Source organism: Hippoglossus hippoglossus, chromosome 22, assembly GCF_009819705.1.
Source record: "Hippoglossus hippoglossus isolate fHipHip1 chromosome 22, fHipHip1.pri, whole genome shotgun sequence".
In the NCBI taxonomy this organism is placed as follows: Eukaryota; Metazoa; Chordata; class Actinopteri; order Pleuronectiformes; family Pleuronectidae; genus Hippoglossus; species Hippoglossus hippoglossus.
Window position 1 is genome coordinate 4,170,193 of NC_047172.1, and position 22,625 is coordinate 4,192,817.

The window sequence follows — 22,625 nt, forward strand, 5'->3', positions numbered from 1 at the left end:
GATGCAGTGCCTTGTGAATTGACTCCAACACGTCAATATCCATCCAGGTTGGGATGAGGGAGCATGCGTATCGATCACCAGACAATACCTGAGAAATGGCTTTGGCCTGTTCAAGCACCCTGACAATCATCATTTCTTTAGATCCCCATCTTGTTGAGCACTCAGTTATGAGGTTGTGCTCAGGGAGTTTGAGATCCCTCTGTGCCTCCGTCAGTGCTGCCTTCTTCTTCCAACTGTGGGAAAAGTGCCCCACCAGCTTCCTGCACAGTGCTGTTGCCCTTGACACTCTGTCATCTTTGAGTGCATTTTCTGAAAGAAATAAAAAGTAGTGTATTACAAACAATTTGGGTTTTGTGATACAAGGCTATCACCATTACACACTCACATTCTCTGTCATTCTGAAATACACACATCCACACCCCTGTCCTCTCTCTATCTCACACACACACAACACATAAACAGTTTGTGTGTTTATTTCGAACATGTAAAAAAAATAAAATAAATGCAGGTGGGCATTCCACCACAGACAGACATATAAGCACATAAAATCAAAACACATATTTCAATTTACATATTCGAAAAGGAATGGGGGGAAGTATGAATTTCTTTCATCCCACCCACTTTCCACAACTCAACATAATTTATATATTTGTATATTCAGCTTCCTGATTACTAATCAACACATTCGATTTTTATACTATAGGCCTACACTGATTTCTGTAAATTGGTGAATCTCTCTCTCTCTTGCACACACACACACACACACACACACACACACACACACACACACACACACACACACACGACATTATAACTTACCAATGGCAAGATGTAATCTGTGCCCAAAACACTGGACCCTCGTCCATTCATTAAGCCGTGCAGCCAGCAACATATTTGACGCGTTGTCCGTCGTGATGCCGACGTGTTTCTCCTCGTGGAGATCTCAGCTGGCAAACCCCTCTCTCAGGCCGGCTGCAATATTTTCCCCTGTGTGGTCGTCTGGGAAGTACGCAGCTTGTAGGCAGCGAGCTTTGAGGTTGAAATCTTCATCAATAGAATGGACTGTAAGACTCTGGTAAGGCTCAGATGTGCGGCTTGACCACATATCAGTAGTAGTAGCAAAAAACTCCACCGTTTTAAGCTCCGCGGCAACTTTCTCTTTGCACTTTTTGTACAGCTCCGGTATGGCAGTCTGACTGAAGTATGTACGGGAGGGTATACTGTACCGTTTATCAAGCGTATTTATCAATGCCGTGAACCCAGGCTTGGTCACCGTGCTGAGAGGCACCATATCTTTAGCTATGAAGTCGGTTATCGCCCGAGTGATTTCCCCGTGCTGTTTTGAATTGCGGTCATATGGAGTGACACGATCAAACATTTCGGTCAGTGATCCCTGTCTTGAGGTATTTGGCTTGTCTGGCGCACTGGTGCTCGGCATTTTGGCCATACAACTGTCGTACATGGTTTTATGGTATTTTTTTAAGTGCTGGAACAAGTTTGTAGTGTTACCCCGTGAAGTAGCAACGGTAGCACGGCATGCTCTGCACAACACCTGACACTGCGCAGCATCATCTTTTTTGAAGCCAAAATAATTCCACACCACCGACGTGCTGTTCCTCTTCGTGACTAAAGTCTCAGTTGTGTCAGTTTCTGACTGTTCCGTTGAGCCAGAGGCCATTGTAACAGGTTAAAGGGCAGCATGAAATGTAGATGCAGCCCAGTGCCCTACTCTCTTTCGCACATTGTAATCGCGCACGTTGCGGTTAGAAAATCGCGTTTTATCATATCGCGATTTTATCGCAAATGCAATTAATCGTTCAGCCCTAATTGTAAGTCACCTTTCTTCCAAACATTGTCAAAGAGCTGAGGCGACCATGTTGGATCAAGTGTGTGTAACTGTCAGGTTAGTTGCAGAGATCTGAAGAGTTGTTGATGGGAGTGTCGCTGCAGTTTGTGACGTTTGATCTTGCAGCTGTATTCAAAAGTCTGGCAGGAAATGAAAAAGCAACTGGGAGTATTTATGATGCTTGAGGTCCCCCTAAAGCATGTGAGAGAGAAGGATGGAGGAGTGCTGGCATTGCACTGGGGTTTTTGTTCATCTACCCTGTGCGTGTGTGTCACTGTGTTCACTGACTGCACAGAAATACAAGCCTTTGTCATCTGGCACCAGATTCTTTACTGTCAATGTCCCACTGAACGCATCAGGCTTGGTGGCTGAGAACTTCCCTTCACTGAATCCAGGTTCATATTCACGGTTTGTGTTTGAAGACATAAACAGTATTTGCTTCAGCGTCTCTCCCGGGAGCTGCCTGTACCAGTACATCTGGTAAAAGGTGGAATCCTTGGTGTGGCTGCAGTGTATTGTTGCATTTTCACCCGTGTCTTTCCACAGTATGGGTGTTTGGGTGACCTCGTTGCCATCAGACAGACCTGTGTGTAATTACCGTCACGTTATCAACAAACAAAAAAAGAAAGATCAACTATAATAAGAACATGAGTAATTTGATGTAAAGTTTTAATATTAAGTGGTAGATTTGTATTGTATATTACCTGTAGTCCACAGAAAAAGGACACATGATATGAGAAGGTCTTGTTTGATGCTGGTAATATCCATGTCAGTCAGAAAGTGTTTGAGTCCTCGTATGTTACAGCGTCATGAAGAGTTGAAGGTGGGAGTGTCACCACATGTAAATCTGTCTGTGTTTTCATGGTGGTTAAACTGGCATAGACCATTTTCCTAAGGAGTTTACAGTCTCAATCGCAGGTTCCAAGTCTTCCTCATTATAGCATGATGGTCCCATTTAGAGTCAAACAGATGAAAAATTACTTTTTGCAATGGGGCCTGGAAACCATGTGATTAACAGCAACTCTCATTCAATGGCAGGTGTAGGCTCTAAGTCTTGCTCCTGTATGGCTGCTCCTGATTTCAAAAGGAAAAAATAAAGATGGTGGTTTCAAGAAGGTAGTTCACAAACCAATGGTTGACATCATGGGAGGTTGCGACTTGTTAATTGGTGATTTTGGCTGTTTCTGCTGGTTTGTTGTTAATGTTAGCTGGACTCTGCTGGACTTTGTGACTGAGAGAGGAACCTGTGGATAAAACATCAAGAAAGATCAGACAAAATATAAACACGGATGAACAGAAAAACATAAAACCTCACAAAATCGAATTGAAATAGCTGTGGTAAAATAAAATAAAAAGTTCTCAAAATAATTTTGAGACTTAATGTACACAAACAAATCTTGAAAGATAAATTCAGGAAACTATAAAAATTAGTTCACTAAATAATTTTGACGTTACCTGAAACCAAAATATTGTTTAAAGTCACGCTGAAGATGAAATAAAATAGGACAATCATTTTGTGTTCTCTGGCTGTTTGGTTAAACCTTGTTGCAGTGGATCATTGTGTTTTCTTCAGTCCATCAGCAGTTACACCTCCTGTATGAGTGAACTCCCTCTTCTCTCAACTTTATAACTGTCATATCAACTCTCGCTATAGATCAGACTCTGAACCCGTCGATCGCGATCTACCGGTCGATCTCACATCTTCACTGTCGATCCCAGCACTCTCTGGACTCACTGGCTGCGGTTGCGCCGCAGATCAGCTGTGTGTCAGTTGTCTGTTGTTCAAACGACAGAGTGTCGGCTACTGGCGGCGGAGCTGCTGGTTTATCGACTGCATTGCCTTCGAAACCAGTCGGTTTATGTACTAAACTAAACACCAGGACTCTACGGTCTGAAGACCTGCATCTTCCAGTCCATCGATAACAATCAAAGCCCCGTTAGAACAAATGAATGGATTCAGAAAGTGAAAGGCTGGAGTGCTTTTACCCTGAAACGGGTTCGGGAAGTGTTGTAAATAGGTTTCTGTCATATACAGATAAACATTGTGTTTCACTGAACAGTAAACTGAGAAAATTATCTTTCACCTGAGTTTTAATGTTTATCTGTTGATTTTATGTCCCAAACATGCATTTTAAAACGTTAAAACCACTTTCTGCGTGCGTTTCAAAATAAAAGCACTCCAGCGATTCTTTTGACAGAATCCCTTCTTTTGTTTAAAAAGTGTTTTTTATTGTGAAATATTTGCAGGAGCGATAGACGCACGGCTTCATGCTGTTTAGTACTTGTATTTATTTGAGTACAAGGAATACTTTCAGACAAGGAAATAGTCATATTTATGGCCATATTCAAGGCAAAGCCTATGTAAAAACATTGTGCTGCAGCAGCAGCTCCTCTGCAGAACATATTGTTGAACTGAAGCTAAATATTGTGCACTGAACAGATGCTGTAAATATGAATTGATATTAATGTGAATATTGTGCATTGAATAGATAAAGTTGCACAACTGCTTTTCTTTGTGTATATTTATGCTTGTACATTCAGCCTTTAACAGAAAATGCAAAAACTAATAAATATGACCCTCCTAAGTGGGTTTTTTGGAAGACATCAGGGTGGTAGATCTCAGCTTACGTTTGGAATTTAAAAGTGATCTTTGGCTCGAAAAGGTTGGTGATCACTGGTTCAGAGTAACAGAAAGTACAAATACTGCCACCTAATGAGAGGAGGGTGCGTGTGTAAGGGGCTGGCAGCTGATGAAAGAATCTCATGTGCAGGTTTTTGTACTGAGGAGCAGATGATGTGTTTCACTGTGTAAACTAGCAGCACAGAAATACACTGCACTGCTGTTCAGGTTCTTCAATTGTTAATGTGCACGTCTGATCTTTTCTCGCGTTCCCGTCCATTTTTACACCAGATCCAGTCTCTGGGTATTCCTTGTTTCCAAACATGTATCCTAGGAGCTGAAGCTGTGTGTTATTTATCTGCTTGTACCAGAGGATTACATTGTAGTTGTCAATACTGTGTGAACAGCTGATTTTGGCTGTTTCTGCTGGTTGCTTGTAAATGTTAGCTGGACTCTGCTGGACTTTGTGACTGAGAGAGGAACCTGTGGAAAAAAGATCAAGAAAGAATCAGACAAAATACAAACACTGATGAATTAAAAAACTGAGAAACATGAAACCTCACAAAATCTAACAGAAATAGCTGTGGTAAAATACAATACAAATTTCTCTCAATTATTTTGAGAGACTTAATGTACACAACAAAATCTTGAAAAAAAAATTCAGGAAACTATATGAAAAAGTTCACAAAATATTTTGGACGTTACCTGAAACCAAAATATTGTTTAAAGTCGCGCTGAAGATGAAATAAAATAGGACAATCATTTTGTGTTCTCTGGCTGTTTGGATAAACCTTGTTGCAGTGGATCATTGTGTTTTCTTCAGTCCATCAGCAGTTACACCTCCTGCATCAGTCAACTCCCTCTTCTCTCAACTTTATAACTGTCATATCAACTCTCGCTACAGTTCAGAGTAACAGAAAGTACAAATACTGCCACCTAATGAGAGGAGGGTGCGTGTGTAAGGGGCTGGCAGCTGATGAAAGAACCTCATGTGCAGGTTTTTGTACTGAGGAGCAGATGATGTGTTTCACTGTGTAAACTAGCAGCACAGAAATACACTGCACTGCTGCTCAGGTTCAGTCCTTCGATTGTTAATGTGCACGTCTGATCTTTATTCGCGCTCCCTTCCATTTTCACACCAGATCCAGGCTCTGAAACTCCAGAGTTAACTAACATGTATCCCAGGAGCTGAAGCTGTGTGTTATTTATCTGCTTGTACCAGAGGATTACATTGTAGTTGTCAATACTGTGTGAACAGCTGATTTTGGCTGTTTCTGCTGGTTGCTTGTAAATGTTAGCTGGACTCTGCTGGACTTTGTGACTGAGAGAGGAACCTGTGGAAAAAAGATAAATTAAGCTTTTAACTACAATATGAGCATGAACACTTTGAAAAACAGATTAAAATTGTCACTGGCAGTGCACCTGCAAGATTACATAGTAAATAAAGACATGAATAAAGATTTCTTTAACAATTGTGTTTATATTACCTATAAGCAGAATCTAGTAAATGAACAGGACAATCATTTTGTATTTCCTGAGTGTTTTTGTTCCATCCCTTTGAGTTAAAACATTAAGGAACGCAGTAGTTTGAGATTATCTCTGAACGTTATTTCATTACCTGAGACCAGTACGATATTAAAGGTTATGTAGAAGAGTGTGATCATCTTGTTGTCTTTCATGGCTGACTTTAGGAACGATCATCTGTGGTGTGTTTTCATGGCTGCATATGCTGTTCTTCTTAAGTCACACCTCTGTTTCCTGGTAACCCGTACACACATCATCCTCTTCCTGTACCACCTCGTATGACTGCTGTGCTGTGCTGTGTACTGAGGGTCCACTGAGTGGCCCTAAACTCTTATTTTGTCAAACCATTGTTTGAATAGTCAAGAATTAACTTTCATAATAAGAGCTTTTCCAGCACTCTTGCTTTCCTGCTAAAATTCCGAGGGAATTGTGTTGAAAGGTTAATGGAATTAAAATAGGGACAAAGAGTTTAACAATGTTATACACCAACAGAAAGAATATTTACTTATTTTATAACAAAATGACAATGCCTCTATTAAATGTAATAATGAATGAACCAGTACATCTGCTCGTGTTTGACCCCCTTGGTGTGGCTGCTGTGTCTTGTCGCACTTTTACCTTTGTCTTTTCCATAGTGTAGAGTTTTATGTGACATCGCTTCCACCGGTAAAACCTGTGTATAACAGTTAATGGAAATGCTAAAGTAGACGACTCTAAAACTCTGTCATCACCAAAGCCACAGGTGAAGTCTGTGAAACAACAACTTCTTATTGTCATTCACCTTTCTTCCAAACATTGTCAAAGAGCTGAGGCGACCATGTTGGATCGAGTCTGTGTAACTGTCAGGTTAGTTGCAGAGATCTGAAGAGTTGTTGATGGGAGTGTCGCTGCAGTTTGTGACGTTTGATCCTGCAGCTGTATTCAAAAGTCTGGCAGGAAATCAAAAAGCAACTGGGAGTATTTATGATGCTTGAGGTCCCCCTAAAGCATGTGAGAGAGAAGGATGGAGGAGTGCTGGCATTGCACTGGGGTTTTTGTTCATCTACCCTGTGAGTGTGTGTCACTGTGTTCACTGACTGCACAGAAATACAAGCCTTTGTCTTCTGGCACCAGATTCTTTACTGTCAATGTCCCACTGTACGTATCAGGCTTGGTGGCTGAGAACTTCCCTTCACTGAATCCAGTTTCATATTCACGGTTTGTGTTTGAAGACATAAACAGTATTTGCTTCAGCGTCTCTCCCGGGAGCTGCCTGTACCAGTACATCTGGTAAAAGGTGGAACCCTTGGTGTGGCTGCAGTGTATTGTTGCATTTTCACCCGTGTCTTTCCACAGTATGGGTGTTTGGGTGACCTCGTTGCCATCAGACAGACCTGTGTGTAATTACCGTCACGTTATCAACAAACAAAAAAAGAAAGATCAACTATAATAAGAACATGAGTAATTTGATGTAAAGTTTTAATATTAAGTGGTAGATTTGTATTGTATATTACCTGTAGTCCACAGAAAAAGGACACATGATATGAGAAGGTCTTGTTTGATGCTGGTAATATCCATGTCAGTCAGAAAGTGTTTGAGTCCTCGTATGTTACAGCGTCATGAAGAGTTGAAGGTGGGAGTGTCACCACATGTAAATCTGTCTGTGTTTTCATGGTGGTTAAACTGGCATAGACCATTTTCCTAAGGAGTTTACAGTCTCAATCGCAGGTTCCAAGTCTTCCTCATTATAGCATGATGGTCCCATTTAGAGTCAAACAGATGAAAAATTACTTTTTGCAATGGGGCCTGGAAACCATGTGATTAACAGCAACTCTCATTCAATGGCAGGTGTAGGCTCTAAGTCTTGCTCCTGTATGGCTGCTTCTGGTTTCAAAAGGGAAAAATAAAGATGGTGGTTTCAAGAAGGTAGTTCACAAACCAATGGTTGACATCATGGGAGGTTGCGACTTGTTAATTGGTGATTTTGGCTGTTTCTGCTGGTTTCTTGTTAATGTTAGCTGGACTCTGCTGGACTTTGTGACTGAGAGAGGAACCTGTGGATAAAAGATCAAGAAAGATCAGACAAAATATAAACACGGATGAACAGAAAAACATAAAACCTCACAAAATCGAATTGAAATAGCTGTGGTAAAATAAAATAAAAAGTTCTCAAAATAATTTTGAGACTTAATGTACACAAACAAATCTTGAAAAATAAATTCAGGAAACTATAAAAATTAGTTCACTAAATAATTTTGACGTTACCTGAAACTAAAATATTGTTTAAAGTCACGCTGAAGATGAAATAAAATAGGACAATCATTTTGTGTTCTCTGGCTGTTTGGTTAAACCTTGTTGCAGTGGATCATTGTGTTTTCTTCAGTCCATCAGCAGTTACACCTCCTGTATGAGTCAACTCCCTCTTCTCTCAACTTTATAACTGTCATATCAACTCTCGCTATAGATCAGACTCTGAACCCGTCGATCGCAATCTACCGGTCGATCTCACATCTTCACTGTCGATCCCAGCACTCTCTGGACTCACTGGCTGCGGTTGCGCCGCAGATCAGCTGTGTGTCAGTTGTCTGTTGTTCAAACGACAGAGTGTCGGCTACTGGCGGCGGAGCCGCTGGTTTATCGACTGCATTGCCTTCGAAACCAGTCGGTTTATGTACTAAACTAAACACCAGGACTCTACGGTCTGAAGACCTGCATCTTCCAGTCCATCGATAACAATAAAAGCCCCGTTAGAACAAATGAATGGATTCAGAAAGTGAAAGGCTGGAGTGCTTTTACTTTGAAACGGGTTCGGGAAGTGTTGTAAATAGGTTTCTGTCATATACAGATAAACATTGTGTTTCACTGAACAGTAAACTGAGAAAATTATCTTTCACCTGAGTTTTAATGTTTATCTGTTGATTTTATGTCCCAAACATGCATTTTAAAACGTTAAAACCACTTTCTGCGTGCGTTTCAAAATAAAAGCACTCCAGCGATTCTTTTGACAGAATCCCTTCTTTTGTTTAAAAAGTGTTTTTTATTGTGAAATATTTGCAGGAGCGATAGACGCACGGCTTCATGCTGTTTAGTACTTGTATTTATTTGAGTACAAGGAATACTTTCAGACAAGGAAATAGTCATATTTATGGCCATATTCAAGGCAAAGCCTATGTAAAAACATTGTGCTGCAGCAGCAGCTCCTCTGCAGAACATATTGTTGAACTGAAGCTAAATATTGTGCACTGAACAGATGCTGTAAATATGAATTGATATTAATGTGAATATTGTGCATTGAATAGATAAAGTTGCACAACTGCTTTTCTTTGTGTATATTTATGCTTGTACATTCAGCCTTTAACAGAAAATGCAAAAACTAATAAATATGACCCTCCTAAGTGGGTTTTTTGGAAGACATCAGGGTGGTAGATCTCAGCTTACGTTTGGAATTTAAAAGTGATCTTTGGCTCGAAAAGGTTGGTGATCACTGGTTCAGAGTAACAGAAAGTACAAATACTGCCACCTAATGAGAGGAGGGTGCGTGTGTAAGGTGCTGGCAGCTGATGAAAGAACCTCATGTGCAGGTTTTTGTACTGAGGAGCAGATGATGTGTTTCACTGTGTAAACTAGCAGCACAGAAATACACTGCACTGCTGCTCAGGTTCAGTCCTTCGATTGTTAATGTGCACGTCTGATCTTTATTCGCGCTCCCGTCCATTTTCACACCAGATCCAGGCTCTGGGTATTCCTTGTTAATTACCATGTATCCCAGGAGCTGAAGCTGTGTGTTATTTATCTGCTTGTACCAGAAGATTCGATCATAGTTGTCAATACTGTGTGAACAGCTGATTTTGGCTGTTTCTGCTGGTTGCTTGTAAATGTTAGCTGGACTCTGCTGGACTTTGTGACTGAGAGAGGAACCTGTGGAAAAAAGATAAATGAAGCTTTTAACTACAATATGAGCATGAACACTTTGAAAAACAGATTAAAATTGTCACTGGCAGTGCACCTGCAAGATTACATAGTAAATAAAGAGATGAATAAAGATTTCTTTAACAATTGTGTTTATATTACCTATAAGCAGAATCTAGTAAATGAACAGGACATTCATTTTGTATTTCCTGAGTGTTTTTGTTCCATCCCTTTGAGTTTAAACATTAAGGAACGCAGTAGTTTGAGATTATCTCTGAACATTATTTCATTACCTGAGACCAGTACGATATTAAAGGTTATGTAGAAGAGTGTGATCATCTTGTTGTCTTTCATGGCTGACTTTAGGAACGATCATCTGTGGTGTGTTTTCATGGCTGCATATGCTGTTCTTCTTAAGTCACACCTCTGTTTCCTGGTAACCCGTACACACATCATCCTCTTCCTGTACCACCTCGTATGACTGCTGTGATGTGCTGTGTACTGAGGGTCCACTGAGTGGCCCTAAACTCTTATTTTGTCAAACCATTGTTTTAATAGTCAAGAATTAACTTTCATAATAAGAGCTTTTCCAGCACTCTTGCTTTCCTGCTAAAATTCGGAGGGAATTGTGTTGAAAGGTTAATGGAATTAAAATAGGGACAAAGAGTTTAACAATGTTATACACCAACAGAAAGAATATTTACCTCTTTTATAACAAAATGACAATGCCTCTATTAAATGTAATAATGAATGAACCGGTACATCTGCTAGTGTTTGACCCCCTTGGTGTGGCTGCTGTGTCTTGTCACACTTTTAACCTTTGTCTTTTCCATAGTGTAGAGTTTTATGTGACATCGCTTCCACCGGTAAAACCCGTGTATAACAGTTAATGGAAATGTTAAAGTAGACGACTCTAAAACTCTGTCATCACCAAAGCAACAGGTGAACTCTGTGAAACAACAACTCCTTATTGTAAGTCACCTTTCTTCCAAACATTGTCAAAGAGCTGAGGCGACCATGTTGGATCAAGTGTGTGTAACTGTCAGGTTAGTTGCAGAGATCTGAAGAGTTGTTGATGGGAGTGTCGCTGCAGTTTGTGACGTTTGATCCTGCAGCTGTATTCAAAAGTCTGGCAGGAAATCAAAAAGCAACTGGGAGTATTTATGATGCTTGAGGTCCCCCTAAAGCATGTGAGAGAGAAGGATGGAGGTGTGCTGGCATTGCACTGGTGTTTTTGTTCATCTACCCTGTGAGTGTGTGTCACTGTGTTCACTGACTGCACAGAAATACAAGCCTTTGTCATCCTGCACCAGATTCTTTACTGTCAATGTCCCACTGAACGCATCAGGCTTGGTGGCTGAGAACTTCCCTTCACTGAATCCAGTTTCATATTCACGGTTTGTGTTTGAAGACATAAACAGTATTTGCTTCAGCGTCTCTCCCGGGAGCTGCCTGTACCAGTACATCTGGTAAAAGGAGACACCCTTGGTGTGGCTGCAGTGTATTGTTGCATTTTCACCCGTGTTTTTCCACAGTATGGGTGTTTGGGTGACCTCGTTGCCATCAGACAGACCTGTGTGTAATTACCGTCACGTTATCAACAAACAAAAAAAGAAAGATCAACTATAATAAGAACATGAGTAATTTGATGTAAAGTTTTAATATTAATTGGTAGATTTGTATTGTATATTACCTGTAGTCCACAGAAAAAGGACACATGATATGAGAAGGTCTTGTTTGATGCTGGTAATATCCATGTCAGTCAGAAAGTGTTTGAGTCCTCGTATGTTACAGCGTCATGAAGAGTTGAAGGTGGGAGTGTCACCACATGTAAATCTGTCTGTGTTTTCATGGTGGTTAAACTGGCATAGACCATTTTCCTAAGGAGTTTACAGTCTCAATCGCAGGTTCCAAGTCTTCCTCATTATAGCATGATGGTCCCATTTAGAGTCAAACAGATGAAAAAGCACTGTATGCAATGGGGCCTGGAAACCATGTGATTAACAGCAACTCTCATTCAATGGCAGGTGTAGGCTCTAAGTCTTGCTCCTGTGTGGCTGCTTCTGGTTTCAAAAGGGAAAAATAAAGATGGTGGTTTCAAGAAGGTATTTCACAAACCAATGGTTGACATCATGGGGGGTTACGACTTGTTAATTGGTGCGGTACAGATCAGGCTGGGGACGACAGATTTTATGTCCAGATTTTTTCTGTGTTGATCTTAAAAAATGGAAGGCTTTGCCTGTAGTACTCAAGTAGAAGTATAAAAACTAGTGAGTAAATCCAAGTCTGGCTTTTATCAACTCAGACATTATGTTCAGCACAGCCAAAGACTGTTATGACAACATGATGTTCAACTGTGGTGACGTGATGACCCCAGAAAAGGTCAGAAAGACACATCAGTTGATACGATCTTCAGTTTAGCTGTAGGCCTGACTGCAGGTGTTCAGCTGCCTGAACATCCTCTTTGTCTGGGGTTGACTCTGAGGTTTTTGTGTGGACTTGGGTAGACTCTGCAGCACTGTGTCGTCTGGCTGCACAGAAATACACACCACTGTCGCTTAATGAAAGATTGGAAACAGTGAGGTTGGAATGTTTACGTCCATCTCCTTTAAGGCTGATTTTTCCTCGCGTGCCAGCCTCGGTGTACGGGAAGTTTAGATTGAGATGTCCCAGGTACTTTGGAGCTTTGTGTTGCTCTTGCTTGTACCAGAGAATGTTTTCAAAGTTGTCTGTGTCGTGTGAGCAGTCGATCTCACTGTCCACAGATTCACCAGCTCTCTTAATGATGGAAAGAGGCGTTTGGACAATACGTTTGGTGTCAAAGGCGCCTGTGGAAAAAGAGCAGAAGAGATTTTAAGTGCTGAAATTATTAGCTGTGCGCGGCGTCGTCCTCTGCTAATAAAACTCACCCTTGTTCCCTGGGACGTGAAGGAAACAAACGATGAAGACAGTGAAGATCATATTTAATGCATTCAGAATGGAGACTCTATCATCAGCACCCCCCCTGCTACTGTCAGTTAAGCTTCTGTGGACGAGAGCAGATCACAGTTTCATCACTGTTAAGAAACAGGGGAGGTGTCAGTGCCTTCACCTGGAAAGCTGCAATGTCAATATCTATGATGTTAGCATTTTTAGGAGCGTACAGTAGCTTTTTAAAACTGAAGTCTCTGTATTTCATTCATTTTCTTCTCAGCTAGTGTTTAACTTGTGATGATCAGGCTTTCAGTGGAATGTTTTATGGTACAATGATTATGAGCAAATGAGTTTGACTGTTATATAATTATGTGGAGGGTATAAACACGCCTTTGTCTACAATTGATCAGCTCGGACTTTGGGAGGCATCTTTGAGTTAGAGTTTAAAACAAACTTTATTTCAACTAAAACAAACAGTGTTGTGTCAGAAAAGGTTAAAACTGTGACAGGGAAGTTGATCAAATCTTCAGTGGAGCTGGAGGCTTGACTGCAGGTGTTCGGGCTCCTGAACATCCTGTTTGTCTGGGGTTGACTCGGAGGTTTTTGCGTTGACTTGCGGGCACTTTGCAGCACTGTGTTGTCTGACTGCACAGAAATACACACCACTGTCGCTTAATGAAAGATTAGAAACAGTGAGGTCTGAGTATTTTTGACCATCTCCATCAAAGCTGATTTGTCCTGGTAGGTCGTTCTCCATCAATGAGATTTTCCGATTCAGATATCCCAGGTACTGCAGATTGTGTTCGTCTTGTTTGTACCAGAGAATTACATCTAAGTCTTTTATGTTGTGTGAGCAGTTTATCTCACTGTCAACAGATTCACCGGTTCTTTTCAAAATGGAAGCAGGCTTTTGGACAACATCTTTGGTGTCGTAGGTGCCTGTGCGGGGGGGAGAGCAGAAGAAATTTTAAATTCAGAAATCATCATCAACTTTGATCTTGTCCTGCTCATGTGGTTTTTCTTACCCTTGTTTCCTGGCAAATGAAGACAACAAAATATGAAGACCATGAAGATCATGTTTAAAACGTTTTCCTGTCAGGTTCTGTGGATTCAGCACTTGGGGATGAGAGTGCTTCAGTATCATGGTATTAAAGAGGGGTGGTGTCAGCCTAGGGGGGGGTTGTTATACTGTCATGAATAAGTAGGTATTTGTTGAGGTTTGTGTCCCCCTGCTGGTGTAAAAAGAAATCCTACACTATGATGATTTTAAGCGACTCTCTTCAGCTTTAGTCTCTAATAACATTGGTTTATTCTGCGTATGTGCTTTAATCAACACAACTACGATGCCTAAGGTAAGACCTCAAAACCTGAGCATGCCATGTCAACACATCTTAACGGTGACACAGACTTTTTTCAGCAGTCTTGAAAGTTAACTCTGGCACTTTGGTACAAAACTTGACGTGGCGAATCAAAGACAAACGTGGCAGTACCTGTATGTGTGGTGTTTGAGGTCCCTCACAGTAATCCAGATGATTAGTTTCAGTGACCATATGAAAACTGTGCACTGTAGTTTTTGTTCAGCTGTCAAGTGTGTCTGTGCCACTGTGTTGACTCACAGCACAGAAATACAAGCCTTTATCCCCTGGCTCTAGATGCTTCACCGTCAGTGTCCCACGCTGAGCAGCTGGTTTTTCGACTGAGAATTTGTCTCTGCTGGAATCTCCATAGTCGCAATAGCTGCCAAATACTGCTGATGCGATGTGTTTCATAGTTTCTCCCGGCATCTGCCTGTACCAGTACATCTGGTAGTAGTCACTACCCTTGGTGTGGCTGCAGTGTATTGTTGCATTGTCGCCCCTTTTCTTCCACAGTGTGGAGGTCTGCGTGACATCACCCGCATCAGTTAGATCTGTGTGTTAAACAGTAAATGTTACCACGTGGGAAACTTTTTTCCCCCACTTTTAAACAATTGTCAATTTCACCTGTCATCCCTGAAATAACAGCTAGTAGCAGACTATTGTGCAGTGAGATCCGTCCCCTCTACTTTACCTGTCATCAAAAACAGAACTAGAAACAAGGTGAGATCCTGATTGATCACGTCCATGTTCTGAAGGTCAGAGCCTCAAATGTGAGTGGAGACACACAAATGAAGAGTTGCAGGTGGGCGTGTTTCTGCTGCTGTATAAAACTCAACATGGTTCAAGAAAATGTGATCATATAACATAAACACTTGACTTTGCTCCCTGTTTGCTTTCATATGAAGATTTAATTTTTATCATATTTAAGGCTTTACTAAACCAATTCCCTTTAAGCATCAAGGATTTACTAACTCGCATATTTCCAGAAACGTACTTTGGTGTTCAACAGAATTTGACTGTTTGATTTACATCTCCTGCACGGTTTAGTCCACTAGATGGCACTGTCTTCCTACATAGGTTTTAAAAGGAGGTTATTAGAAGCTGACTTTGAATGAACAACTGCAGTAATTTGAATTTAAATTCTGCCCTCTGGTCCTCTGATCACCTGGCTCTTCTCCCTCAGGGGTTTCTGCACGTCACTGTGGAATACATTGACTGCAATATTCATTCACATAGCTGTGGTTGGCTTTCACAGACGCTTTATGAGTGTACACAGTTCAGAGATATGCGAGATTTCACAGGCTAATAATGAACGTCCCTGCTGCCGTGTCTGTGCTGTAGGAACATGAGACTTTTCATCGGTGCGACTGGTTCGAGGGGGAATCGGGAACAGACGTTAGCTTCTCCTACGTACGCTGTGGGAATTAGAATCAGGAATGATTATCAGATTCAATCACTGTTAGGTTGATCACAGTAAAACACACAAACAATATTATCTTATTGGTCAATCAAAGGCTTTTGATTGGTAATATTTAGTTTGATAAAATTCAGTTGAGATCTTGACCCACTTGACTTAACATATTTATTTACAAAAATGACAATCCAGCAGAAACAGGAACTCAAAAAACATGATGTTGAGGTCTGTGTGGCGTAACTCTTTTTGTGTCCAAAACAAAACCATCGGCCAAATTAATTTACTACAGAGAGAACAAATCCAATTTTAGTCGTAATATAATAATATACTGGACAGTCTGCTGCTGTTTGCCTGTGAAGAAATCCGGACGCACACAACCTTCTCTGGTGACTCAATGGTTCCCTCCTGGTGTAACCACAGTTTGTCCTCTGCCATGGGACTGCAGTTCACCAAAATTACAGAAGAGAGTTTTGTTTTTTGTTGTCGTTCTAGAAACAGTTTTACTTTTTTATTTTTACTTTTTTTTTTACTTGAGATACTACTGAACAAATATGGCAGCATAGACAATATTTGGTTGATTACCAATAAGATTTGGTAAAAACATTTTTGGCAAGAATTGGGTGAGCTGACCCTTTAACAGTGCGACTATGACCAGATGTAAAACAGGTCCTTCAGTTGAAAGTGTTGAATCCAATCTTATTGTGCAAAGGAATTTCATCCGCTCCTCTGAACTCCTCTGCAATGTCATCAAATGTGCGCCCTTTTGTCTCCGGGAGGCGAAACCACGTGAAGATGAAGGCGACCAGAGCCATGGTCATGAAGAGGAGGTAGACGTACTCCCCACAGATTTTCTGTTTATGAGACAGACAAAGATTTTTTATGATCGGGTTATTTGACCTTTATTTAACTGAATAGTTTTATGATATAATAATGTAACACTGTGACTTTGACTACACAACAGTGTCATCTGCTGGTACACGTGGTGATTACCTCTGCTGGGCTCTGTGAACAAGCGATTAAAAGTAAAAGCAAACAAGAAATCCCCTGTAAAGTTTCCCCTGAAGTGTCGCTCAGTCATACAGTATAAACCTACCAGTAATGGAGGAAAGAGAAGTGCCAGAACAAACTTCCCGCCCCAGTTGAGCATGCTGGTGAAGGCCATGGCGATGGGTCTGCCAGGCTGGTCGAACAGCTCGGCAGCGATGAACCAGGAGATGGGTCCAGGGCCCAGCTCGTAGGCTGAAATCAGGCAGAAAACCAGCAGGACCAGCAGGCTCCGCAGCTGTGGGGCCAGGTACTGGACGGTGGAAGACAAGTTACTGTCAAATTAGACGCGTATTATAACTTGACATGACATTTTTCAAATGTACTGTTTTGAAAGGTCTTGTACATTCCTTTAAAAACTATCAATTATTACATCATAGTACTCAATAAGGTACCACAATCTATATTTACACCCCTTGAACCATTCTAGCAAGTGTTAAAATTTGCCATCCTGCATATCCAGTATTAGAAAATAACCTTTTTGCTAAATGATAATAGCCATCACACTGAATGAAACCATCTTACCAGGACAGAATCAACTATGGTCATGAGTAAGTTGCACACAGCAATGGAGATGAAACCAGTCAGCAGCAGTCTCCTCCTCCCTGCCCTTTCCATCAGGAAGAACTGGAGGGGAAAGAATAACACAGTGGTGACTCCGCTCATCCAGCTTTTTGAATCAAAATGCAACATTATCCTGTTGTGGTTCAAGCTGTAAAACCCCATTCACGAGGAAACGCTGACACCACTTCATCTTTAGTCCAAGACTTTAGTGCAGCTTGAAAATCAACAAAATGTGAATCAACTTTTAGTCTATTTACAGTTTATCAATCAGTCTCTTGAGTTGATGCTGAGCAGCCACGTTACAACAGATGTAAATCATATTGTTACAAGGATCAGCAGATGTTGTACTTACTGCCACCAAGGTGAAGGTCACATTGACTGCTCCGACGCCCAAAGTCAGGTATTTAGCCTGGTCAAAGTTGGCCTGGAACATTCTGGTGGAGTAGTTGATGATCTTGAAGAGTAGAACAGAAGTGTACTTTAGTTTAGTGAGTAACTGGGGCAACGCTGTGTTTTTTAAGGAATGGAGGTATGTGACCCACTGCCCCAGAATCCGAGTGGGAGCTGGGGAGAAGTGCTGAGGCTGAATAATTTATTGAGGAAATATCACAGAGCGGCAGCTTAATATTCATCTCAGTCAGCAAGTCATGCAAAAGCCTGAGCTGCACTATGAGAATATTTGTTTTACACTCACAAAGGCCACAGTATTATTAGTTAAAACCAGTTCACATTTATTAAAGTTTCATCTTTCAAATTCCTGAAAAAGCTTTTAACCAGTAGGACCTTTGCCCTTTGTTAAAACTTCACACAAATAACAAATTAACGCCACACGACTCACCGCGTTGAATCCGGACAGTTGACTGCCCAAGTTGACGAATAGCACGATGATGATTGGCTGCTTGTATCTGCGCTTCTTGAAGAACTCGTGGATGGTGACACCTGTTTGAGTGTGAGCGGCCTCTTCCTTCATCTCCTCCAGCTCAGCAGACACCTTCTCTGTGCTGCCTCTCAGCCTCAGCAGAGCTGCAGGGTTAGAGTGTGAAGATGTATGCAGAAATCAGACTACTGACAAGGTGTTTCAGGAGATTCAGGAGCAGTGTGTTGTTTTACATTGACAATAACCTGTACTATGCTTTCTAGGAAAGGAGGAAACTGAAAAAGCAACATATGTCCCCTTTAAAAGCATTTTGATGGTTGGATTCCTGGAAGTCAGCCACAAATCTAAAAGCTGGTAATAAACCTGAGTTTCATAAAACTCCAGAGACAGCGGTACCCACCAGCCTCGGCCTTGCTCTCCTCTCTGCGGTTGAAGAGCAGGTATCGAGGGCTCTCGGGGCAGAAAGGAAGGACCAGGTACTGTGCCAGCGCGGGAACAAGAGACAGGGACAGCATCATGGCCCAGTGATGCTCTGTACCCAGCACCGTCTCCAGACCAGCCACCTGCAACAAACAGGATTGTCTCACACGTTTCACTTCATATCCACATATTTACATTTGAACTATAACAGTCACAATCTTGTGGAGCCTTAAATATGATAACACACAACTGACACAACTGCAGAATGCCTACAAATGGCTGTTTGGTGACTAATCCTGCACTTTATCACACACTGAACCTTTTCACTCGATACAAAAGACTTCCAGCTCCCTCCTCACCATTCCCACGAGGATTCCCAAGGCAAAGGACACTTGGTTGAGTGTAGCGAAGGCCCCCCTGAGGTTGGTGGGGGACACTTCCTGGATGTACAGGGGATTGAGACTCATCACGAGGCCGCAGAACAGGCCGAACACCAAGCGTCCCAGGATGAGGACTTCAAACGACTCGCTGGCTTTGGATGCGCACATCAGACACGTTCCCACCACGGACAGACCGTTCACTATTAGGATGGAGTTACGCCTGAAGGGGATGAGGGGAGAAATGAAAAGATAAAATAAATATAGAAATGCTGGGAAACATGAGTCATTGTTTCTGTCTTTCTTACCTTCCATAGGAATCTGCCAGAAATTTGACTCCCAGGGAACCAAGCAAGGCTCCGAAGTCCTTAATGCTGACTGAGAGGGACCACAGCAGAGTCAGGCTGTGATCGGAAATCGTCTGGTTGTGTCTGGCTCTCCAGGTGTGATTGAAGAACTCTTCAATGATCTAAACAACAATTGTAAAAAAAAAAGGGGCAAACTGCATCATTAAATATACGATTAATAGAACTTAAAATCATTGTAATCAAGCTTGTAATCAAAACTTTATGTAAAAATCTATATCACATTGTTGTTTTAAAAAAATAATTGGATTCCTCCAGGAATTAAAAAGCTCAAATCTTTGAGGGGGGCTGGTTGAAGTATTGTGAAAAATGTAGAAAATCTTCAGGTTTGTTTTAAGGCCGAATTCAAATAAAAGTGAAATACCAAGTAAATAAAAATTCACCTTGGCTGGAGCGTTGATGTTGCCCGTGTGGTATCCGATCTGCAGGGAGCCCAGCACCGCCGCCAGGATGGAGGTCAGGAGCGTCGCGGTCAGATGGCCCTGTGCACAAACCACGTGGGGGGGGGGGGGGTGAGTGACACTTATTTAAAACTCTTTTAAATGGTCGGTAGTTTGGTTTTTACTTTTCCCTCCTTTTTATGTACAGCAAAAATACGACCGCACAAAGTTAAATAAACTAGCAACTAAAAAAATGTTGTTACACTCATAAGCGACCACATGATTATTTGTAAAGGTCAATGGTGACAGGAACCACAGTATTTTCACACACTCTCCACATGTGCAGAATTTTAATTACCACAAGTCAGTGTTAATGATCTTTCTGACAGACTGGGTTGAAAAGTGGCTAAAACCAACAAACCTCCTGGCACGCCATTTGTTTCAGTGAGACCGCAGCGTCGCTCCCTCGAGGTTTAGGTGCATTTACTTTCTTAAACCTTCCTCTGCTGTGAAAAAAAAACACCCCAAATGATGCCAGAATTAGATTTATGCACAAGGTTTTTCTCACCTAGATAATACACGTGATAATATTACAGATTTCATACACAAATATTTATATTTTATAGATTTGTCAATGTCAATTTTATTTATATAGCACATTTAAAACTTGACCAAAGTGCTTTACAAAGTAAAAGGTACAACAACAAAAGACAGCTATATGTTATGCAATTAAAATACAAATGATAAAAAATTAAATAAAATCTGTTGAGATGTGTTGCATGTTATAAAGAATCATTTTTTTCGTTATTTAATTTAAACACGATTTAGATTTTTTTTCCCGGGTTGTGTTCATTCAATATGTCTAAACCAAATTCAGTCCATATAAATACATGTGCAATGAAAGCCAAATAAAAAATATGAATAAACAGGAGATTTTCGCTCCAAAAGTGCCTGTTTTCATCAATGCATTATTCTTACACATACAAAAAGATATGTGAAACATTCCAGCCTGAGTAAAATCTTCATATTTATAGTCATATATATATAATAACACCTCCACTGACTTGTATCGATATTAACATGTATGCACGTTTTGAAATGTTCTCACCGGTTCCTGAGCGTCACGCGTTGATCTTCGTCCCTGTATTTCCAGTAACAGTTTGACTGTGTACATTTTCCTGACTGAACATGCAGACACCACCACTGCAAACTGCATACACACACACACACATACACATACACACACACACACACACACACACACACGGACACGGACACGCACAGACACCCACACACAATGATGAAGTCACACCTAGCTGGTGAATTTGGGGCAGGCTCGTCAGAATTGCCGCTGCAGGCCTCCTCTGGTTCTCATGGATCAGCTGGTGTGTGTGTGTGTGTGTGTGTGTGTGTGTGTGACTTTGTGACTTTGTCCATGTGCTGTGATGATGATCAGGTGACGATGGCCGCCTCATACCTTCAATTGTCTTTCGAGGAACTTCACTGAAAAATAATGAAATATAGTTTGTAGCTTTGAATCTTTTACCATATAAACCTCTTTGTAAAATATGACAAAGTAAACATTGAGAAACCTCCTTGTTACAATGTCATAGTTAAATACGTTGCTATTATATTGGCATACATACTAAAAGACGACTCCCATCACACAATGCTGTGACAATTTAAAGGGGTCAAGGATTTAACAGACAGTACCAGGACCACCCTCTCCTCTTCCTCCTCTTCCTCCTCTTCCTCCCTTGACGAGTGTTGGGCGACAAAGGCTGCGTGTATATAAGCTCTTGATGTATCAGCTTCTAAAATCAGGATACAATGATAACATTTAAATATGGAAGCCATCTTATAACCAGGTTATTCAGGTTCATTATGGTGTGTTTATATTTGTGCACGTATGTGTTTGTGTGTGAATTTGTGCGTTGCCCTGTGGGTGTTTTGTGTTTGTATGATCACTGAATATAAAGAAATGTATCCATAAATCACATGCAGCTATTATTTAATTTCCGATCTATGAAGTCATAAAGTTCTTTAAAATCCTAATTCTCATCAGGCCAGTTTTAGTGTTTTAATGCTGATGAATTGCACAACTTCACTGGCATGTGTCGTCTTTCTTTGAACTCTGCTTCGCATGGATCAGTGGAGATTAATCAAATCCAGTCTCATGAAATGACTTTTACATGTGTATGTTTCTGTTTTGTGGGCATGTGTGAATGTGTAAAAACGTCTTATCTGTATATATGTGCGCACATGAGGAACATCCACTAAAATATACAGGTTATAAGTGACGGGCAAGATAAAATCATGATGTTAGACACACACACACACGCGCGCGCACACACACACACACACACACACACACCTGCCTCCTGACCAAAGCCAAATGGGCAGTAACAGCTTTTTGCTGCTGAAGCACTGAGGAGACAGATGAACCTAATCATTGGTGAGGAAATATTCCATAACCTCACCACAAACAACACAATTTGTGCATAAAAATAATTTCATCATAAAACCTAATAAAATGTGTATAAATAAGTGGTCCTAGAGGCCTGGAAATAATTATTTATTAAAGCACATTATTTTAAATTAACAAAATATGCTGCGCTGACTCATATATATATATATAATACTTGTGTTGAAGGGAGAGAACAAAAGACGTTCCCTAAAGGTTTATACTTTAAAGTATCCATCCTTGATCTGTCCATGTTTATCCTTTGAGGGTTGAAAACAATGGTTAAAATATTGGATATTTTTACTTCTTTGTTTACCACGTTTTTGTAATTTACTGTCAGACTTTGGAGAACATAGAACAGTGCGCTTCTGAATCCCTCGTAATAAAACTGAATCTGTCTGTAGTATAAAGTAAATGAGAAATAAATCCTGCTTTATTTCTATTTTTTTTTTAAAAACGAAAGTTTCAGCAAACTGGAATTTACTCTTGTTGCCTCCACCAAGGAAATGATGTGTTCGTCTGCATTTGTGTCTGTTAACATTCCAGATCTAGTGTTGGGCCTTGGCTGAGA

The 22,625-nt window shown here is 40.9% G+C and overlaps 1 protein-coding gene, 1 long non-coding RNA gene and 2 gene segments (V, D, J or C); all 4 read right to left on the minus strand.

The window, feature by feature from the left end:
* Positions 1-1,712: 1,712 nt before the first annotated feature.
* On the minus strand, positions 1,713-8,036 carry LOC117755674. The gene is made up of 3 exons (XR_004612641.1): positions 8,024-8,036; positions 7,055-7,062; positions 1,713-1,838 (listed from the first exon to the last, which is right to left on the minus strand). It is a non-coding gene; the product is annotated as an uncharacterized LOC117755674 (long non-coding RNA).
* A 3,933-nt stretch (positions 8,037-11,969) lies between these two features.
* Positions 11,970-13,020, minus strand: LOC117755663. The segment is given in 2 exon segments: positions 11,970-12,706; positions 12,788-13,020. Coding segments are annotated over 2 exon segments (468 nt in total).
* A 111-nt stretch (positions 13,021-13,131) lies between these two features.
* LOC117755664 lies at positions 13,132-14,061 on the minus strand. The segment is given in 2 exon segments: positions 13,132-13,730; positions 13,817-14,061. Coding segments are annotated over 2 exon segments (465 nt in total).
* Positions 14,062-16,137: 2,076 nt separating this feature from the next.
* LOC117755655 (solute carrier family 2, facilitated glucose transporter member 1) lies at positions 16,138-20,825 on the minus strand. Its single transcript, XM_034575653.1, has 11 exons — positions 20,699-20,825; positions 20,012-20,096; positions 19,594-19,692; positions 19,154-19,314; positions 18,828-19,068; positions 18,449-18,611; positions 18,010-18,194; positions 17,524-17,625; positions 17,133-17,234; positions 16,657-16,860; positions 16,138-16,414 (listed from the first exon to the last, which is right to left on the minus strand). The coding sequence occupies exons 2-11, from the start codon at positions 20,024-20,026 to the stop codon at positions 16,235-16,237; spliced, it is 1,452 nt and encodes a 483-aa protein (XP_034431544.1). The 5' UTR covers positions 20,027-20,096; positions 20,699-20,825; the 3' UTR covers positions 16,138-16,234.
* Between the last annotated feature and the right edge of the window lie 1,800 nt (positions 20,826-22,625).